At 35.6% G+C, this 23270-nt stretch overlaps 1 protein-coding gene across 1 annotated transcript; it reads left to right on the top strand.

Annotated features, from left to right (window-relative positions):
- The first annotated feature begins 3472 nt into the window (after positions 1 to 3472).
- Positions 3473 to 22222, top strand: nlrc11 (NLR family, CARD domain containing 11). Its single transcript, XM_003200085.6, has 9 exons — positions 3473 to 3541; positions 4488 to 4742; positions 5585 to 5665; positions 5871 to 6149; positions 10184 to 12037; positions 13773 to 13946; positions 14368 to 14541; positions 15242 to 15415; positions 18936 to 22222. Exons 2-9 carry the CDS (start codon positions 4675 to 4677, stop codon positions 19030 to 19032), a joined length of 2901 nt encoding a protein of 966 aa, XP_003200133.2. The 5' UTR covers positions 3473 to 3541; positions 4488 to 4674; the 3' UTR covers positions 19033 to 22222.
- Positions 22223 to 23270: the final 1048 nt, after the last annotated feature.

Raw genomic sequence — 23270 nt, 5'->3', positions numbered from 1 at the left:
TTTCAACAGTCATGTCAAAGCAGTCAGTAAATCAGCATACTATCATCTCAAAAACATAGCAAGAATCAGATGCTTTGTTTCTAGTGAAGATTTAGAAAAACTTGTTCATGCTTTTATCAGCAGCAGGGTGGATTACTGTAATGGACTCCTCACTGGTCTTCCTAAAAAGACAGTCAGACAGTTGCAGCTCATTCAGAATGCTGCAGCCAGAATTCTAACCAGAACCAGAAAATCAGAGCACATCACGCCTGTCCTCAGGTCTTTACACTGGCTCTCAGTTACATTCAGAATAGATTTTAAAGTATTATTACTGGTCTATAAATCACTAAATGGCCTAGGACCTAAATACATTATAGATATGCTCACTGAATACAAACCTAACAGATCACTCAGATCTTTAGGATCAAATAAACTAGAAGTTCCAAGAGTTCAGTCAAAGCAGGGTGAATCAGCTTTCAGCCACTACAATATATTATATTATACAATAACTTGCCTAATTGCACTAACCTGCCCAGTTAATCTAATTAACCTTGAAAAATATCTAGTAAAATATTATTTACTGTCATCATGGGGGGCTAATAATAATAATAATAATAATAATAATAATAATTCTGACTTCAACTGTATATTTAGCCCTGTTTATCACATAGATTTTTATAGAATTATTGTGGGTCAAACTGATATAAATATACAAAAAATATAAACAAAGTTCTTGTCGACAACATTTAAACGTCAAATATTTCAGGGTAATGCAGGATAATGATGTGAAATAGGGTTTCTGAAGAAAAAGCAGTGGATTTGTGCAGCTAATTAAAAAAAAAAACTTATTATTTAAAACAGTTGGGAAATATACAGTTCAAGTCAGAATTATAAGCCCTCCCTGAGTTATTAGCCCCCCTGTTTATTTTTTTACCTAATTTCTGTTTAACAGATAAGATTTTTTCAGCACATTTCTAATCATAATAGTTTGAATAACTCATCTCCAATAACTGATTTATTTTATCTTTGTCATGTTGACAGTAAACAATATTTTGCTTGATATTTTTCAAGACACTTCTATACAGCTTAAAGTGACATTTAAAGGCTTCACTGGGTTAATTAGGTTAACTAGGCAGGTTAGGGTAATTAGGCATGAGAAACACAAGAAAAATCATTTTTGCAGCATAAAAGTATTTTTTATTATAGTCGATATTTTTTATTTTTAAAAAATCAATGAAAGTATGAAGGTAAAATCTTGTATTGTTGTGATCACCGTCTTAGGCTAAAAGATAAGACTATTTTGAAAGGTTTAAAGAACACACAGTGACTGCTAGACAGTTTTGAGGAAAACATGACACAGCGGGGTTAGTTGTAACAGGGTGTTACAATTAAGCCACACACTGTTGGACACCAATTAAACCAACATAATATATATTTTTTATATTTGATTGTAATGTTGAGAACTTTTTAAATAAAAATGTTTTTTAATAGAAATTTTTTTAATAGAAAAAAAGTTATTTAATTGCTAATAATGCAAAGAAATGCATTATAATAATGGATAAATGGAAAAATAATGCAAATAGATTTAAATGTGTTTATCCAATTAAAAACAAAAACAAAATAAAGATACTGTGATGCGTATAATAAAAAAGAAACAAGCCAATTACTGAAGAAACATAGCTACTGTTTAAAGTAAACTGAATTTAAATGAAGTGTGTGAAATCTGCCTTTGTACGCATGTGTTACAACTTACCCCCTGTCTGTTACAACTTGCCCCGCAGGTGGGGTACATAGTAACATTTATACTCCTGGCACATTTGGCAATAATGCACAGAAACCAAAGGTCCGGCAATCATAATTTCAGTGCTCATTTGTAGGAGAGGCTGGTGTGTTATTGGTTTAAAAATATGATTTGTCTAACCCCATTATTTTGTTTATTATTTGACCAAAACCAAAAAGTGTTACTTTGTGCACCGCTCTCCCATACACATAGCAATGACATTTAACTTAATTTTCATCAATTTAGGCTACACAATAGCTATCTGAAAAAAAGGTAACAGTAAATAACATAATATGGTAAAGAATAAATGTATGCAGAATTTTACAGGAAAAAATATAATCGTTCAACAGTTAACTACTGTTAATTATTTTTACATGTTAGCTGTTACATTCAACTTTTCTCACGTATGCCCATAAAAAACCTCTGAAACCTGTATTTAAAAGTAAAGCAACAACTCCCCCTTCTGGATATATAGAGAATCATACTACTGAACTGTCCATATCAGAGATGCCCAAACTATCCCGCGGGCCAAATGTTAATCTTTGATTTGGCCAACCATCCCATCAGAGAAGAGAGGGACAATGACAGGTATTTATTTATATAGATTTATTTTAGATTTTGTTTTATTGTTAAGCTATACAAAAACTGAAAGTAGCCTAAATTTTTCAATTAAATGTTGTCAGTGAATCAGATTTTTTATTTTTATCCTGTCACATGACAGATAAAGGACAATGCACAAGACGTAGCCAACTTGACTAGTGTATACAGCATTGAACTCTATGTTATACCTAAGCAATTCCAGCCAATGGGCCCACAAGTTCTAGAATGCACCTTTTGTAATTTAATTTATTCTTGTTTTTTTCTGTTTTTATTTTTATATCAGGTCTCATCTACATTTTATCTTAATGCAAAATTATAATATGTAAATCATCTTGTGACATCTTGTAAAACATTTGAAGTTATTTGTTTTCTTTAAATGAATTCACAACTTAAAATAATAAATGAAATATTTTGTTTTTAAAGCCAAATACTGATTTGACTGCTGGACTGGTCCATGATTGAGGGTGGGGGGATACATTTGCGCAGGTATAATAATTAAATTAAAAAGTTTAGACCCTCACCATATGAAATACCTTAGAAAACACCATTATTTATCATTTATAGGTATAATTCTAGGTATTTATTTGAGGGCCCTCAGATTTCCTGGGGCCCTAAATGGCTATTTGTTTTTACTGTAATAAATAAGATGTAGCCTAGACAATGCATAAGGTAATACGATTCAACTAATTATTGCTATTTATTTTTAAATATTATGAATTAAATTAGGAAATTACCCGTGGTAATTTTATTGAACAGAGTTTGGTACCTTCTGTCCACAACTCTATCAAGTTAGATTTATGTCTCTTCATAATGAAGTAAATGTTTGGGCACTCTGGTCTATACTAATTTTCACATCTGACAGCAAACCAATCCGTTAAAAAAACAGACGTAAATTTTAAAATACAAGATCAAGATTAGTAGTAACTCACATTTTAATAACTCTGGTAAAGCAGCTACGTTTTTCGGTAATGTGAATGATAATTAAGTGAAACAAATTCTTTTAAAAACTGACCGTTTAAATTAGACTGTATGTGCACCCCTCTAAATCTCCAAATATGGTTTAGCCTATACCACTGTCGACGTGACTTTTGCTCACCATCCAAAATCGAAACTGAAACTTTGAAAGAAGCCATTTTGAAACCCAGCAAAAAAAGAACTGCGTCACATCGTTAAAACACTAAAGTGAGTATAAAACGTATAATTTGTAGTAACGCCAGCACCTCAATAGGATGAACTAACGTTAGTAGTTTAGTGTACGTTTTGGTAAGCTGTGGATTCATAATCGAGCACTAGGTGTAGATCTTGTTCGACGGTTATTCTGTCTTTACGTCCTTTGTGGTAACTCTGCAGTCATACCGGAAATAAACTGTGCTTTGTCCAGTTTAGTACAAGGTTGGAAAATACCCGTTTTTGGGTGCTGGGTAGTTGAGTGTTTGCTAGCCTCCATTTTCACGCAGTTTTTTTTTACTAAAGAGACTTTAAGTTTAAACCCGGAATGTGACGTTTTCAGTTGTCTATTTACAATGTAGACTATATCAAACTATAACATTAATAACTATTTTTACATCAAAATATACTCACTGTAACATAGGAAAATGTTCCAAAACACTACAACATTATTAACAACTAAAAGTCTGTGTACTTTCCGTTTTTATTTAAATTCCAGTCTTCACACACAGCTTTCTTATTAGCCATTGCTGAACTGTGTGCAGCTCTTTATAAATGTGGGTGAGGCTGGAAGACAGAATGACATCACAAATTTGCATAATATTTGGTCGTACCAAGTCAACTCAAGTAGTAGGGTGGACACAAACAGCTAACTAACTTGGATTTTCTGAATGCACATTTGGTGAAACATAATAAACTTTTATAAGTAACTTTAACGTGACTAATTCTGTTATTTAAACTTAATGGCCTTTTTTTTTAGAATTTCATGTATTTCTTAAGTACTCACTTTCAAAGTAGTACACATCTTCAGTTACTGCAGAGTCTGAGTACTAAACTGTGGATCAATGTTGATCAGTGTAATGCTTTGTTTACACATTTACATAACACTTAAAAAAATAAAACAACATATATGACAGATAGTTTAAAATAACACTAATTGTTGTTGTGACTTTGTGTTTAGCTTTGTCAGCAAGCATTTTGGTGAAGGAGGAAGAGATCCACCTGCAGCAGGGGTGTCAAACTCAGTTCCTGGAGGGCCACAGCCCTGCACAGTTTGTTTCCACAGGTGTGTTTAAATTGCGGTTGGAACTAAATTGCCGAGCTGCGGCCCCCCAGGAACTGATTTTGATGCCTGTGACCTACAGTATATGTACTGTAACTACAATATGGACAACACACGGTCATCCCGTGATGAAGATATTTATTCATGCACCAGGTACTCTTATTTAAGGCTTGAAATGGCACATTTTGATGCATAAGTGAACATTTAAAAAAAAGGAGGAGCTCAGTTTAAGTAAAGATGTGCCCATTGCATATTATTTTTAGAATTGTATTGTTATTTTTACAGTACAAATATAAGCTGTTCATATTTTGTTATGTTTTTTGTGATGTTGTGGGTTTTCCATCTATTTACTTTTTTAAAATGCACTACGAGACTTTATTTTCTGGTCAGCACACTTTGAGGTTAAAAAATGTTTCACAAAAGTACTTTTATTGACATTTTAAATTATATATTGTCTGGTTTGGTTAGAAATGGCAGAACTTATTCATTTAAATTACACATTTATTTATGTTATTTCCTAGACAGTATGCTGTTTTTAACCACTAAAAAAGGAAAATGTGTTAAATGTTATGTGGTAACAGTAAGTTATATGCAGAAAACATCCAGAACTTTGAATTATTCAAGAAGGTGACATTACCTAATGTTTTTGCATGTACCTTACTGTTACCATATACTATTTAACACAATTTTCTTGTGTTTTTTGTAGTTTATAACAACATACTGTCTAATAAATAGCGTAATTTTGTAAATTAAGGGGTTAGTAAGATGCAAGTTGTTTGTAACGTATTTTTCCATATTTATGTACAGTATAATAAAGAATTGAAATTAACTGCAAATATGTATGTTATAGGTCTATATGTTATAAATATAAAAGAAACATGGAATAAAACTCATGTGACATATTGGTATTTATGTGAGAACAGCTAGTGCTGATTGTGAAGAACAAGATCTGGGGTTCAAAATAATAGTTTGACGTCTGTTTTTGTCTTCTGAAGTAGAGAATCGGAAGAGGTCTTGTCGAATACGAGTTACTGGTCTCTGCCATCATATTTTCGTCACAGAAAATTTCATCGCAGGTACAGTTTTACAAACATATTTTTTCTCCCTGTATATTTAAACCCTAATATATAATGAAATGTTTATCAGATTGGTTTTAAAAAAGTTTAATGATGGAGGCTAATTTTGTTGCTGATTGTTGTATATTTATGTGCTTATTTTAATTTAATATATTTAATAATGCAATGTGACTTCAGATGAGCAACATTTTTTCCCCTCTTACAGTTCAGTTCATGAGAAAATATCTGACTCATCAGAGTCCAGCCGAGTGTCTTTGAAGAGTGACTGGTCTATGAACCCACCACCACTTTTAGGTGAAGAGAGAAAATCATCAAACTTAAATATGTCTAGCCTAGTGTCTGTGAGGAGTGACTGGTCTATGGATCCACCACCACTTTTAAGGGCTAAAGGAAAATCAGCAGTGTCCAGCGGAGTGTCTGACAACATTGACTGGCTTGTGTGTTCACCTTATTTAAGGGTTGAAAGAAAATCATCTGCTCTCAGGTACAATATTTTATCATTAATATGCAATCAGTTTTATTTAAACATAATAGTAAAAGCTGCAAGCCTTCACCACTGGTTATAATAACACAAACATAAAGCATTATGATCTAATCTATTATGTTTATGTTGTTTCCAAACTAATTATGTTTATGTTTCTTCCAAACTAAAATTTGCATTTTCAACATACTAGAATAAACAGTCTATTGTAGGCCTGCATGATTAATCGATTTTAAATCGTGATTTGAAAAGGTGCAATTTTCACATCGGAAAAGTTGCAATTATTTTGATTATTACTCTGGCAAGGGAGGCGAGCGTGAGAAATAAAACGCTCCAACTAACGTTACTTAAAAGCAGACAACTGTTATTGAAGAAGTCACAAGTCCCTATATCACTGCTATGGATAGAATTAAAAACTGTAAACTCCATTTCTGCTCTCTCTCTCTCTCTCTCTCTCTCTCTCTCTCTCTCTCTCTCTCTCTCTCTCTGTTGTGTTTGTGTGTGTGTGTGTGTGTTTGTGTGTGTGTGTGGACCTGCTTGCATGAGTTAATGTTTCGTCTCCTCTCTCGGCTGTTACAGCGATTCTTGTGGATCCGGACACATACATGTAAGCGTGTTACTCTGCACACGAGTTTTCTCCACCGTATCTATCATGGTTCAGCTGTGATAACTGTCCATTATAGACTGTACCTGCATATATGCGAAACTTGTCGGTGAATAACGCTGAACATTATAGCCAATCGCAGCCCTTTCTGTTGAGTGCGAAAACTGACAAATGACAAATCACAGGTGTTTAAAAAGTCAACGCTCAAAAAGCAAGCAGGATAATATTTGCATTTATTAATTTGCTTTAAAGGGCACCTATGATGAAAATCCTATTTTTTAAGCTGTTTGGACAGAACTGTGTGTAGGTATAGTGTGTCCACAGTCATATTTGAGGGATAGAAAGACAATAAGTCTCTTTCGTTAAATTTCCTGACGTTAAAATAGGATCCAAATCCCTTCCATTTTGAGCAGCTTATTAACTTGTCTCTGTAGTAATGCATATAATCATATCAACAAAACAGGACGTGCGCAAGTAAACGAGATCAAAAGATCTGTTCAGCTCTCTGTGATCATTAATCATCATCAAATGAGTTCAAGAATGAGTTTTACAAGTTTAAAACGTTTCTAAAACAGTGCATATTTGGAATTAATTACAGCGATTTTACAATCTTTACTTCATCACCACAGCCACATGTCAGTACAATTATAAAAGAAGACGCTTTAGTTTTGAGCTGAAACTTTACCAACACATTCTGGAGACACAAAAGACTTATCTTAAATGTTGAAAAAGAGGTAAAATAAGTGCCCTTTAAATGCTCATGTTCCTTTGTGCATGTACAGTGCATCCAGAAAGTATTCATAGCGCTTCACTTTTTGCACATGTTTTTATGTTACAGCCTTATTCCAAAATGGATTAAATTAATTTTTTCCTCAAAATTCTACACACAGTATTCCATAATAACAATGTGAAAAATAGAGATGGGTACCGAAACTCGAAACTTTATCGGTATCGGTGCTAAATTATAAAAGAGCAAAGTATCAATAAGCTCTGACATTAACGGTTCTGTTATCGGTACTGGAGAATTATTGCTAAATAAACATTGCTTACAGGAGCATAATTTAATTGACCAACCTTTTCTAATTTGCAATATTTGATATTCGTCTGCACAGCTGGCAATCTCACATGCGAAATGATCGTGTTTTCACCTAATAGTTCAAGCGCGTCAAGTATAAAAGCCTTCGCAGTTCTTGGCTGTGCACATGCACTCAGAGGAGGCTCGTGCTAAAGCTGTATTTATACTTTCGCCCGACGCCACATCACGCACCTCCGCTGACTGCATGCACACCTCGCGAAACGGACGAGGCTTTTACACTTGCTGCATTTGACGTTGTGATATTCTTTAAAATGACAGGGGACAGTCAAAAGAAACGGACCGAAAGTCAGACGGATAAACAAAAAAGTAGGACGTTTCCGGAACTACGTCATATCATTAATATCGTTCAATATTTTTAAACAAATTATTTTTGTTTTTATTAATTATTTTAATGATTATAAAGATTTTTAAAACCATTCAGTTTTTTTTTTAATCAAACTTTGATGCATCACTTGCTTTTGTTCATATCTCGGACAGTTTTACCTATTAAAATTTATTAAATATTAGTGACAACAGAACATGAGCTGCTCTACAAATATATATATATTTTTTATTATGGCAAGAATAAAAGCAAAAAAAAACACACTAAAAAAATACAGATTTTTAAAAAGATTTTTACATGTGGGACAGTGTGATCAGATAATGCTTTCACATTTGGCTCAATTGCCTCGTTAACGCCTGAGTTTGATTACCCCATTGAGAAAGGCCTCCTGTCCCTGCCTGAGCTGTTTCTTACTGTAAGACAACAGTCCTAGCCATTGTATCACCCCTTTTAGATTGTGGAATGTTGAGCACAGAGACATATTTGTTTTTCAATGGTCTGGAAAAAAAGTAAAACATTTTAACCTTTGCTCCAGTGAAGACCGAATAAAGAGGTCCTGTTTGCTGTGAAAATTACAGTATGTGGATGGCATATTTTCAACAAACTTTTCTAAAGCTGCTATTTGTGGCCCCAGGTGTGTAAACTGAAAGGTTTGCGATGTCACTAACCCAGAATTATTTTATCGTAGTCCTCAGCGAGCCATTTACTGTTGCCTTTGCATTAGTGATTCTTTTAAAAAAAAAACTCTCTTTTTTGGAATCTTACTTCGAGTGTCAGATGTTTTTTATGCTCCCACAACTACAATACACATTGACTAAAGTTTTCTTAAAATAATAACTTTATAAAAATATGTAAAAATGTATAATTAAATTTATTTATTCATTTTATTTATTCATTTATTAATTAATAATTTATTCATATGTGCAAATGCCCTGCACAGTGGCCAGTGGGATTTTGAGCCATTCTTCTTGCAGTATAGTGGCCAGGTCACTATGTGATTCTGGTGATGGAAAACGTTTTCTGACTCGTTCCTCTAAAACACCCTGAAGTGGCTCAATACTATTTAGGTCAGGTGACTGTGCAGGCCATGTCTTGTTCCTCAACCCCAATGCTGATCCCTCCTTATGCTTCAGTCTGCTTCTTTGGGGCATCTCCACACCGTAACTCTCTCAGATGTGGGAAAGACAGTGAAGGTGGACTCAGAGAACAACACATGATTCACATTGCTCACACCACTGAAACCAACATTTGGCATTGGCATGAGTGACCATAGGTTTGACTATAGCAGCCCGGCCATGTACAGTACACGGCCGGTGTACAGACCCTGTCAAGCTTTGACAAACAGTTTTGGTAGAAACAGGAGAACTAAGTTCCACATTTAATTCTCCAATGAGTTGATGCAGCTCTGCTTTTAAGTTTTTTGGAAACAATTGGGTTAGAACCTGGACATTCCTTTCAGACAACTTAATTTTAATGTGCATCCACAGTTATTCCTGTTGGATGTGGTTCGTTCTTTTTTGTGCTATGCTGGCAGTACCCTGGGTACAGTGGCTCTTGCCAGCGAGATGTGCACCAACAATTGTCCTCTTTTGAACTCTGATATGTCACCCATATTGTTGTGTGCATTGCAATATTTTTAGGAAAACTGTGCTACTACTCTGCTAATTATACCCTCACACTCCGCTCTTACTGGTAGAATCTGCAATTAATAAAGATTGGCCTGGTGTAAATTGGCGAGTGTTTTAGTTTCATTGTCCAACCCCTATTTAAATAAACAACATAAGGAATGCTGCAAACATTATTGCACATTTTGAGAAAAAAATTAAATTCTCACAAATTCCTGAAAGAACTGTAAAAATTGTTGTCTAAATTCCTACAAAAGTAGCTGTATAATTGTGCATGTATGTGCGTGTGCGTGTGCGTGTGTGTGTGTGTGTGTGTGTAAAATAAGTAAGGGCTGTTTCAAAAGCTTTGCCAAGCTTGAATTGTAATAATGATTCATTTTAATTTTACAGACATAAATTGAGTCTGCTCAAGAAGTTTCAGTGTCTGTATGAGGGTACAGCGGTTCAGGGTAAACCAACACTCCTGAATGAGATCTACACAGAGCTCTACATCACAGAGAGTGAGAGTGGAGAGATCAGTCATGAGCATGAGGTGAGACAGATTGAGACACAATCCAGGAGATCAACAACAGAGGACACAGCGATCAAATGCAGAGACATCTTTACACCTTTACCTGGACAAGACAAAGCCATCAGAACTGTGCTGACGAAGGGAGTCGCTGGCATTGGAAAAACAGTCTCTGTGCAGAAGTTCATCCTGGACTGGGCTGAAGAGAAGGAGAATCAGGACGTCCAGCTCATATTTCCACTTCCTTTCAGAGAGATCAATCTGATAAAGGACAAAAAGTTCAGTTTAGTTAGTCTTCTTCAGACCTTCTTTACGAGAGAGATACATTTAGATATGATTCAAAACTCTGCTGTCATCTTCATCTTTGATGGACTGGATGAGTGTCGTCTTCCTTTCAACTTTAGCCGCAATGAGATCCTATTGGATGTGACCAAAGAGACATCAGTGGACGTGCTGCTGACGAACCTGATTGTGGGGAATCTGCTTCCCTATGCCCTCATCTGGATCACCTCCAGACCAGCAGCAGCAGATCTCGTCCCCTCTGAGTGTGTCCATCGAGTGACAGAGGTACGAGGCTTCAATGACCCTCAGAAGGAGGAATACTTCAGCAAGAGAATCAGTGATCAGAGTCTGGCCAATACAATCATCTCACACCTGAAGTCCTCCAGGAGCCTCTACATCATGTGCCACATCCCAGTGTTCTGCTGGATCTCAGCCACTGTTCTGGAGAAGATGTTGAGTGAAGCAGAGACTGCAGAGATCCCCAAGACTCTCACTCAGATGTACACACACTTCCTGATTTTGCAGACTAACATTAAACATCAAAAGGACTATGAGGAGAAGCTGACAGATGAAGACATGATCCTCAGACTAGGGAAACTAGCTTTTCAGCAGCTCATGAAAGGCAATATAATCTTCTATGAGGAAGACCTGAGAGAGTGTGGCATTGATGTGGCAGAAGCTTCAGTTTACTCAGGATTGTGCACTCAGATCTTCAGAGAGGAGTTTGGCTTGTATCAAGGGAAAGTCTTCAGCTTTGTTCATTTGAGCATTCAGGAACATCTAGCAGCTCTATATGTGCACCTCTTATTCACAAACCACAACATAAATGTGTTTGAGCAAATGACAAAGTCATTTGAAGGCACACCTTTGAATAAATCTGACCTGCAATCGTTAACTTTGAATATGGAATTGTTTGAGATAAGTGAACCAGTCTTGACAGATGTGGCTGCAATGTGTGAAATGGACTGGAGAGTTGTGAATGAAATATCTGCACTGCATTGTAAAGCTGTGGATGAGGTTTTACAGAATAAAAATGGACACTTGGATCTTTTCCTGCGGTTTCTTCTGGGTCTGTCAGTAGAGTGTAATCAGATTCTCCTACAAAGGCTAACGAAACAGAGAAGACACCTTTACAACGATAATAAAACAGTTGAATACATCAAGAAGAAGATCAGAACCATTAACTCTCCAGAGAAATCCATCAGCCTGTTTCACTGTCTGAATGAACTGGGTGATCATTCACTAGTGGAGGAAATACAGCAGTACCTGACATCTGGAAAAATAAAAGAGTTCAAACTCTCTTCCTCTCAGTGGTCAGCTGTAGCTTTTGTTTTGTTGACCTCAGAGAAGAAGCTGGAGGAGTTCTGGCTGAAAGAGTTTGTTGGAGCAGAAACTAAAGCTGATCATGTTCTTCAGAAGCTACTGCCTGTGGTTAAAGAATCTAGAAAAGCTGAGTAAGTGTCTCAGAGAGCAATAACTAGATAATTAAATATTTAAACAAATTAAATATTATTTTCACATATAATATCACTAATATGGATAGTAGGGCCACTGCATTAATCCATTTCTTCTAGTAAACTGCATATTAACGTTGTAGAATGTATGACATTTTTCTAAATAAAAAACTAACCTGCACAAGTCCTAAATAGATAAGACATTTAGCAACATTTTGTTTCTGCTTTTTATTAAAGTGCTTTCTTTTTACTTGCTCTTTTACTTTCCTCTCCTCCTGGGTGCTTTTTCTTCATTCTTGCATGTTTAATCACTTTAGCGGAAGCACATAGAGGAGGTAAATCAAATGCAGCGTTCTTGTTGGCATTGTGACTTTACTACTGCTGTGTCTCCTGTCCACTGCATTTGAGTCTCAGCACTGTCACGTTAGCTTTCTCAAGTATTTTGCTTCTAGTACCACTGCAGGGTTTCTGCAATATTCCTTCTTCCATGGTGGGGCGCCACACCAAAATTCATCAAAATTCACCAAAATTTATTCACGGCTACATTACAGCTTCTCATTCAAAACATTCAGTTGTTGTTGTTTTTTTAATACCGGGTTATAATCACACCAAAACGTATTGAAAGGTAAGTGAATTATAACAGCGCAAACTTTTCTGTAATCATAGTAGTGCTGTGCGTTATTTGTTTAACCTATTAGGGTGACATGCTGACTGACTGACAGGTGCGTGATGCGTGAGGCTAGCTGAACACAATTTCCTTAATTATACTTTATAGATAAAGGTCTGTGGCTCTGCATACATTGAGTTTATCTTGCTGGAGTTTATGCCGGTTTCCACTTGGTAGGTCTATTGGAGACATTCATAAATATTTCTAGCAAATCTAATAAATGTTGGAGACATACTTGTTACGTAAACACACTTAATCGCAAGTAAGTCAAGAAAATCGGAACTTGAGCATTGTATATTTGAGGGGACGTTTGAAAACAGAAGGAATCGGCCGCAAGCAAAGAGATTCGCATGCTCGTATAACATGAATGCAATCTCGAATACTGCGGTCACAACATTTGTCATTAAGTTAATACCATAGGCAGATCTGTGTAAAAGGCCTGCCACCACAGCTGGAAAAAATCCTAGAGGGAACAGTGCTCTGAAATAATTTTAGAGACATTAGTTGAAACTTAAATAGTGCTGCTTTTTAAAACTAGCCATACGATTTTAAAGACTGCTTGTAACTTTTTTAATTTAGTTACCAAAAGGTTGATCGGGACAACTTTAAAAATTAAGACTGATTGCCCCTAGGTCTGGAGTGATAAACAATATTTTATCGAATTGCAATAAAATGTATGTGATTAGCAATGATAAGCTCTGGACTTTTTTACTCTATATTGATCTAAGAGCCAATCACACAGCAGAAATGTGCAACAATGGGAATCTAAAAATGTGTTGATGTTATTATATTATAGTTTTGGCTGCCAAAAAATTATCAACCACCGAAAATAGGTTATGCTATTTTAAGGGCCCTCTGATTTGTGACTTCAGTCATTGTTGGGATACTCTTCTAAATCTGAAAGGAATAACAACTGATATAGAAATGTACTATACATCATTATTGTTCCACATAAAAAATTCCATTTGCCATATCGTTCAGCCCTAATTACTCCTCGTTTAACTGTTAGCTAGTGAAATAAATACTATGACCAAGTCTTAACATAGTGGCTTTTTGTTTATGCAACAGGTTAAGCAAGTGTGGTCTCACAGAGGAATGTTGTGCTGCTTTGGCTTCAGCTCTGAGATCAAAGCTCTCACATGTGAGAGAACTGGATCTGTCTGGAAATAAACTAGGTGATTCCGGTATAGAGAATCTCTCTACTGGACTTGAAAATCTTCACTGTAAGCTGGAGATACTCAGGTGAGAATTTTACATGATCTAGTGCAATGTCTGGTAGACAGATGTTCCTTTTTGATTCCCCTATCCGCATTTATTGCTTACCTTTTTCTAGACCTCTATAGATTGAATCTGCAATTTTTTTGTGTATTGTCTCTTAAATAATGTATTTTCCTTTTAATATCCCAACTCAATGCAAGTTGTAGATTTAGATTCAAATAATAAAAAATGGGATCATTACTTAAAATACTTATAATATCAATCTCAAATGTTAATGAGAAAACTTAATATAAACACTTTAATTTTAATAATAATAAATGCTTACAGTCTGATGGGGGGATTGTTTAGTGTTTACATTCTGCCAAAGACACTTGTATTTGATACCACCTTCCCACAACCATTAAACTTAATCTGATACAGAGATGTTTGTCCTTGTTTACTACAGGTTGAGAAGTTGTGGAATCACAGCTAAAGGTTGTACTGCTTTGGCTTCAGCTCTGAGATCAAACCCTGAACAGATCAGACAACTGGATTTGTCAGAAAACAATATTCGAGATTGGGGAGTCAAGCATCTTTTTACTGAACTCAAGAATCCTGACTGTAAATTGGAGATACTGGGGTAAGACTATCTGATATTCTAACACGGCTGGATTTTAATAGGCTTTTGTTGTGAACATTTGACAAAGTATAATCACTAAAGACGTTATTGTTGAGATATACTTCCTAGTGTAAAATTTGAATTATAAAAGGACATAAGGGCTATGTATCAATTAAGATTCTGATTCATTTTGGTTTGATTCAATTCTTGATTCAATTCTCAATTCTGGATTAGATTCAGTGATTTCATACATACATTGCTGATATTTCTATAAAGTGATTAATGAACTTATTTGCCAAAGGACAAAAGACCTGTATATTACAATTTATTTTACTGTCTGATACATAGGGATGCATTAAAAGAGAACCCATTTTTGGTTTTAATTTGACCACAATATGGAAGTATTGTAAAAAGTAAAGCTTTTGAGAATCAATATCAAAGTTAACCATTTTTTTTAAATATATTGATTGATTTTAAGTATCCCAGCCTTAAAAAAAGGATGAAATATTAAAATTCCAACTAAAATACACATAGCAGGATCAATTAGAACAAATATAATATACTGTAAAAGCACCAAGTTAGCTAAGTGCTATTTTAATAGTCGTACATTTTTATTTTAGTCTTAATATTTTAACCCATATAATGGGTACTTGAAGCAATATTACTTGATTATATTTCCAGTGTCCAGTTGTCCTCAACATTGTGTCATTGTTTTCCACAGGTTAAGGAATTGTGGAATCACAATTGAAGGTTGTGCCGCTTTGACTTCAGCTCTCATAATAAACCCTTCACATCTGAGAGAGCTGGATATCAGTAGGAATAGTCTTGGAGACACAGGACAAGAACTGCTCACCTCTCTTTTGAACTCTCAACATCATAAACTAGAGATACTACTGTAAGTACTAGTAATCATTTTAAATAAATAACCTTGTTTCATATTTAATTACACAATGCTAAGGAAAAGGTGAAACCTTTGTAGGCATATGGTTTTCTGCATTAATTAATCATAAAATGTCATCTGACCTTTACTAAAGTCAGAATTATAAAAAAAACAGGTTGTTATAACAGGGCTCACACTACTGGAGTTTTAGACCAGTTTGTGACCAGTAAACAACCTTGTCCAGAGCCTCTTTTCTGTTATGATATTTAAATTATTTGGTAATGTGAGGCCTTCACAGGATGAATAATAAACCATCCTGTGTAGAATGTAGCATTGTTTATGCAATATTATAGTCTTATGCACATGTCTGGTGTGATAATCAAATAATAATGATAATAATGTTTAATTTACAGAACTTTCCCAAAGCTTAAAACATTTAAAATACAGAAAAAAAGGACCAGACAAATGCACTAGGGCTGACAATGTGGCTGAAAACCTTAATTCGAATTAAAATACACAGTGCAATTGACCAGCTAAAAGTCCAGCGCAGAGCGCATTAGTTGTGCACCTCAAATGCATACACATTGGTTAATACACACAGGATGTATAGCAATACACAAATATCTTTACAAATAAAAAAATAATTAAAGTTTTAAAAGGATTAAAATATTACAAAAAATATTTTCTACATGAATATAAAAACCACTGCCTGCATGCCTTCTATGTCGGGGTGGGCTTTTTCAGTTTATTCATGACGATCTGCATTTGTATAATGTTGTTATGATTATTATCTGTATTATTTATTATATGCATATTTATATTCGTTTTAATAAAAACAAGTTTAGATTTGTCCACCTGTTGAGTTTTGGAGACGTCTGCATCACCATATGGGGCATAAGTATGACGTGTGTTTGGATATAACTCACTTCGTTTTTTTGAACTCACTTCGTTATTATTGTTCATTTATTTGTTTGCTGGAAATAAAAACTGAACTTAGAAATAGTGTTAAAACAAATCTTTGCGCTTAACAAACAAAATTAAATATGTAGGCTAATGGATGTCTTCAGTGGAGTGAGTACAACACCGTTTCCTTATCTACAAACGTAGAGAGTAAAGCATAAAAGTAAAAAGAAAAGAGGCCAAATGGAGGAGGCTCGTTCTTTATCTTCTTGCTGCAGATGCTCCGTTTAACTGTTTTCTTGCTAGTGAAGCGTTCAGTTTGTCCACTTACAAATTCCACCATTTAAATAGCAAATGTGCCATAGTGTGAAGCAACTGACTTTTAAAGGGAATGGGAAATAAGATGGCACGTTATGCTCAAAAAACACTAATATCTCATTAAGAGAATAACCACAACCCTGTTTGATCATGCGCCATGGTGCAGAGCATATTTTTCCGGCTTTAAAATAGCAAAAGTGGATTTGGACACGCCCTTAATACTTTTGCCTATGCATTTTGGACTTTGTGCCAAAATCATTAAAATAGAGTCCTTAGTGTTACAGGAAAAGTATTGTATTGTCTGCTACGCACACAAGAGGGCACACATGAGCACAATCTGCAAAAACACAACAAAAAAGCCTAAGCAGCCAAATGTGTGCAGGGTATTTAGAATTTTTGACACTAGAAGTCATTCTTTGAATCAGTCTAAACATTTTAACTGGGATGATTCATGCTTTTTAAGTCTCATCGTGTGTAAATGTTTGAGATTTGAGATGTGATGCAACCAGATTTCATAATCAGTTGAGATTCCTGTAGAGTTGGCCCACCTTAACTACAGTAACAACACACAACTTTTTTAAACACTTCCTTAAACATTCACAGTAGTGATGGGAAGTTCGGATCATTTTACTGATTTGGATCTTTGAGTCTCGTTCATTAAGATGAACAAATCTTTTTTCGAGTCATTTCGTTCATTTAGTTCAATTTGCCAAAATATTATTAAAATGTTATGAATTGCCTCCAAACACATCTACAACTAGCCCAAAAGGTTAATCACACGGCAATACATCATCAATAGAATACTATTAGAAGGAGAAAATAATCATTCAATGTTTACCTGCTCTTTTGGCTATGAAGGTATTGTTGTCTCTTTGCTCAGCTCACCTCTTCATGTCTTCAAATGTCAGTGGTTCGTTCACATTACACTGACAGTCACATATAATCTTAACCAATGTACAGTCTGAGTCGATAGGAGCCATGATAATTAGTTCACCTTTCAATTCAATTCTTTTTCCGGCTCTAAATGCATATGATTGGCCTGTGATGAACGAATGACTCAGACCTGATAGAGGACTCGAGAGATGAACGGTTCAATTCTTTTTTTTTTAGCTCTAAATGCATATGATTGGCCCGTGAGGAACAAATGACTCAGACCCGATAGAGCACTCGAGAGATGAACGATTCAATTCTTTTTCCGGCTCTAAATGCATATAATTGGCTTCTGCCGTTCTGCGATGAACGACTCAAAAGACTTGAAATGAACGACATCACCTGCACAAATGTGCACACGCGCGGATGAACAAATCACTCCCAGAGAGGACTCGTAGTTCCCGAGTCATATTCAAGATTCATTCTAAATGAACGAATCGTTCATGAACGACCCATCACTAATAGACAGTACTAAAAGTTGATTGTATTGTAAATAATTGATTGTAATACACTTATTATACTATATCATACATTATTAGTCAGACTGATTCTTAGTACTGAGAATCACTCTTTTAAAATGGAGTGAACTGATTTGGCTTGCTTCAGGCATGATTTTTGGTTTTATTCTGGAAATTTCAATTTAGTACATTAATAAATTTCAGGTCATACAGTTTTCCTTTCTTATTTTACATTTACATTTACATTTAGCCATTTAGCAGATGCTTTTATCCAAAGCGACTTACAAATGAGGAAAAGGAAGCAACTTACAAAACTATAAGAGCAACAATGAATAAGTGCAATAGGCAAGTTTCAGGTCTGTAAAGTCTAAAAAGGAAAGTATTAGTACTTTTTTTTTTTTTGGTACAGTTAGTGTGATATTCAGAGAGGCAATTGCAGATTAGGAAGTGAAGTGGAGAGTAAACAGTTGAGTTTTTTTATTCATTTCTTGTAAATAGTGAGTGACTCTGCTGTTCTGATGCAGTTAGGGAGTTCATTCCACCAACTGGCCAGACTGAGCGTGAGCGAAAGTGATTTCTTCCCTCTTTGGGATGGAACCACGAGGCGACGTTCATTCACAGAACGCAAGTTTCTGGAGGGCACATAGATCTGCAGAAGTGAGAGCAGATAAGGAGCAAGGCCAGAAGTTGCTTTGTAGGCAAACATCAGAGCTTTGAATTTGATGCGAGCAGCAACTGGCAGCCAGTGCAAACGGACTAGCAGCGGAGTGACATGTGCTCGTTTAGGTTCATTGAAGACCACTCGTGCTGCTGCGTTCTGGAGCAGCTGAAGAGGCTTGGTAGAGTTAGCTGGAAGCCCCGCTAAACATATTTTATGTTTGAGACTTTGCTATTTTTAAGTAACTGACTGTCTGTGTGTTTTATTTTAGGCTTCACAAGTTTCCAATGACATTCACGTCTCTGCCCAGCTCCCACTCTCCAGAAATGTTTCCACAGAGATTCCGGACCCACAATCTAAAGGAATGATTTTTTACACATGCTAAACTATGCGTATAATGCAGCTAATGCTATTTGTTTTCATCAACAGTTAGTGCGTCTTATCTGCACGCAGCCTGATTTTTCTACTAGAATCCCTTCTATTTAACACTAAAAGAGAAGTGGCTACCCACAAGGCAGGCGCTGTGGGTCATGCTGATCTCTCGACGCAGAAGTATAAATCAGCCTTGAGTGTGAAAGGAAAGACATTACCAAAGGCAATGTTAGCGATGAGCAGTAAACGTTAGCAAAGAGCATGTAGACATTTACGCAGTGATTATTAACAATATTATTAGACATTAATAAAGAACATGAAGGTGGCACAGCGGGTAGTGCTGTCGCCTCACAGCAAGAAGGTCGCTGGTTTGAACCTCGGCTCGGTCAGCTGGCATTTTTGTGTGGAGTTTGCATGTTCTCCCCGTGTTGGCGTGGGTTTCCTCCGGGTGCTCCGGTTTCCCCCACAGTCCAAACACATGCGCTATAGGTGAATTGGGTAGGCTAAATTGTCCGTCGAGTATGTGTGTGAATGAGAGTGAATGGTTATTCCCAGTGACTGGTTGCGGCTGGAAGGGCATCCACTGTGTAAAACATATGCTGGATAAGTTGGCGGTTCATTCTACTGGGGCAACCCCTGGTTAATAAAGGGACCAAGCCAAAAAAGAAATTGAATGAATGAATAAACAACATGTACAGTAGATAATAACAAAGAGCGAACAGAAAGACGTTAGCAAAAATCATGCAAGGCAAGATGTTAGCAAAAGAGGGTGCAGAAAAAGAGCATGCGTATAAGGCAAGGAGGAGTGCTGTAGCAGGGGATAGGTATAAGGAGATAGGATTAGAGGTATAAGAAGGACAGTACAATAGTGTTTGCTCATTCTTCCCAAATGTTTCTGAATGGTTTCATGTACTCATGTACAACTTGTAAATAGCCATTTATTTGTACACTACATAGTAAGAACACTGCACTGTAGAACTCTAGGTCTAATAGAAATAGGATGTTTAAAATTAAAAGCATTTCCACAATCACAATGCAAAGGGAACTCAAGAGATTAGGACTCAACAGCTGTGTAGCCTCAAGAAAAACACTTGTCAGAGGCTAATTGAACAAACAATTCGCTAGGGAGTATAAAGATTGGACATGGAGCAATGGATGAAGGTCATGCGAGTCAAGATTTACCATGTTCTAGAGTGAGGGGCACATCAGGGTAAGAGGAAAGTAGCCTTCCATTAAAGTTCTGGAGCAGTGCTATGAGTTCAAGGCTCAGCAGCATTATGTGCTCAACACGAGGTCAGCTGACAACCTGAATATAATAAATGACCAGCTTATTCCATCAATGGATTTTTTTTCCTCCCTGATGGCACGGATGATGATGACGATGCCAATGATTCATCGTGTGCAAATTGTGAACAAGATTTTTTTACATGGATTGGCCACCACAGAGTCCAGACTTAACCCTTTTGAGAATCTTTGGGTTGTGCTGGTGAAGACTCGGCCATCATCCAAACAAGATCTTTGTGGGAAAAAAAGACATTTGTTTTACTGCTCTATTTCAAGTTTAAAGGCTTCTTTATTTTCCAAACATTTCAAACACTCTCCTGTGCAGGATCATGCAGCATAAGAAACAGAACAGAGACTAAATAAAGTGATGGCACATCATTTTGTTTTTGTGTATCCCATATGTACAGTATATACACTGAATATATGTGAATTGTTATGACGGAAATAATTACATATGTTTAGTATATTTAATGATAATAGCTATACAGTGTGTGAAATACTATAAACTAACTTGTGTACATGTTAATCTTTCCAACTTTATTGTATGAAATGATCTGCTGTATAAAAGTAATTGTTGGTTCATTCCACTGTGATAAATCAGGGACTAAGCTAAAGTATAGCAAGTGAGTTGTTTGAAATTAAATGTACCTTGCTCTTATACAGGCACACAGTGACATTGTTGTCTTTTAAGAGCTGCATGTACAGTCAAACCAAAACTTATTTAGACACCACATCTATGAGCATGCAGGATAATATTAAGCTGCTGCAGTGAGTTTGGGAAAATACTGATGTCCAGAGTTCCATGAAACTGGTTAAGTCTACAGGCTGATATTTCAGCTAAGTGTAGCCAAATAAAGTTTTGTGTAAAAAGCCATAAGATCTGTCGGCGCCAGTGGTGTAGTGGTTAGTGCGTTAACTCGTGCACTCTGTTGCTCGCGGCGACCCGGGTTCGATTCCGCCCTGCAGTCCTATACCGATCCTTCCCCTATCTCTGCTTTCCTGTCAATTCTCTCTACTGTCCTATCAAAAATAAAGTTGAAAACCCTGAAAAAATAATTATAAAAATATATATACTTGTGTTATTATTGGTTGATTTTAATACATTGCAGATGTGTCCTTTTTATCAAAGTTATCTGACATTACTGTATCAAGATGAATTGGTCCTGATACCGTTTAATTGCAAAGAGCTGGAGTTCTTATCGTATTTTATTATCATATTTAAACTAAAGAGAATAAACTGTGATAATTACCACAGTACTGTATCTCTCAAATTGTTCAGGCATTTGTTCTTTCTTATCTAGATTACTGTCCAGTGGTATGGTCAAGTGCATCAAGTAAAGACTTATTTAAAGATAAATTACAGTTAGTCCAGAATAGAGCGGCATGACTAATTTTACACTGCAATGGAAGAGCTTATATGAAAATGCATAGGTTGGTTATTGGTGAAGGATAGGGTAATTGTTTTTCTGCTGTGTCATAAGAAATATTACTGTGTCAAGAATTCCATATTACTGTCAACTTTTGTATAGTAATGCTAGGTATCATTTTAACACCAGGCAAGCATCAAAAGGACATTTTTGCTTCCCATTTCAAAAACTAATACAAAGCAACATACTGTAATGTATAGAGGAATGAAAATATGGAATGAATTGCCATTAGACATTAAATGCTTTGTAACAAGTAAAATGAGGTTTAAAGAATTGTTTAAGAAATATTTAATGGCCCAATATTAAGTGGATTGTTTATCTGGGTGTTATATATGAATTTAGTATTTTTATGTTTTTATTGGTCTTGTTGTTATGTAATTTTGTTATGTGTTCGATGGACCCCAGGATGAAAGCCACTACCTTGCTAGTGGCTAATGGGGGTCCTGATGAATAAATAAATAATTTGAGAAAAGGATCATGTTTGGTTTGTTAATTAATGAAGTCTTTTATAAATATCTGTATTGTTTAAATCACTATACTGTATAATGATGGCTTTACACACAACCTTGCACCCTTCACGACTCCAACATCTTCTTTAAAAATAAAAATAATCTTTACAATTATTTTTTGTCACATATACATTGACAACATGTTCAAAAACAACTTTATTAAATGTATTTTTAGTATGAATATCAACATTTAATGTACTTTGACCAATAGTAATCAATGTAAATATTGACACAAAATACCTTAAAATTGTGAATATCATCATCAACATGTTCTTCTTGCTGAAAGGGATAGTTCGCCCAAACGTGTTAATTTACTCACCCTCAAATGGTTATAAGCCCTTATGGGGGTTTTCTTTCACAAAAGAAGATCAAGCTGAAAATCTGTAACCATTGACTTACTGTACATAGTAGGAAAAACAATGAAAGTGAATGGTGTTTCCAGCTTTTACTTTCACTTTACAGCTTTTGTGTTTAAAAGAATAAATATCATTAAACAGGTTTTGTACATGTGTGTAAATAAATTTAACTTTTGGGGGAACCTACCCTTTAACCTCACTGAAGCTAAAATGATTTGACCCTGTTTGGTTCTGATGAAGTGAGTTTGTCATGTAGACATTTCTTTCATTTTCATACACTCCAATGTATTTCATATTCATAGAGATGATTATTGCAGTTTTGAGTACTTTCCTAGGAACTGAAAATGGAGGGGTTATCCCAGTGTGTTTGATGATATTTACCAGCAGAGGGCCACAGAAGCACTGGGAATATGAGGCCAAGAAATACATCTGAAGGTGAGATATCCTATTTTATATATTTGGAGAAAGAGAGAAAAAGTTGAAGTCAGATTTATTAGCCTCCCTGAATTATTCACCCCCCTGTTTATTTTTTCCCCAATTTCTGTTTAACGGAGAGAAGATTTCTTCAACACATTTCTAAACATAATTTAATAACTTATTTATTGACAGTAAATGATGACAGTAAATAATATTTGACTAGATATTTTTCAAGACACTT

This window comes from Danio rerio, chromosome 15 (genome assembly GCF_049306965.1).
Source record: "Danio rerio strain Tuebingen ecotype United States chromosome 15, GRCz12tu, whole genome shotgun sequence".
Classification (NCBI taxonomy): domain Eukaryota; kingdom Metazoa; phylum Chordata; class Actinopteri; order Cypriniformes; family Danionidae; genus Danio; species Danio rerio.
This window is presented reverse-complemented; position numbering and strand designations above follow the sequence as displayed.

Bases quoted from the DNA above. Each gene is read 5' to 3' on its own strand.
- nlrc11 (XM_003200085.6), top strand. From the start codon at position 4,675: ATGTACTGTAACTACAATATGGACAACACACGGTCATCCCGTGATGAA. The intron at 6,150-10,183 runs GTACAATATTTT...TTAATTTTACAG, and splicing joins AGAAAATCATCTGCTCTCAG to ACATAAATTGAGTCTGCTCA. The intron at 13,947-14,367 runs GTGAGAATTTTA...TGTTTACTACAG, and splicing joins TGTAAGCTGGAGATACTCAG to GTTGAGAAGTTGTGGAATCA.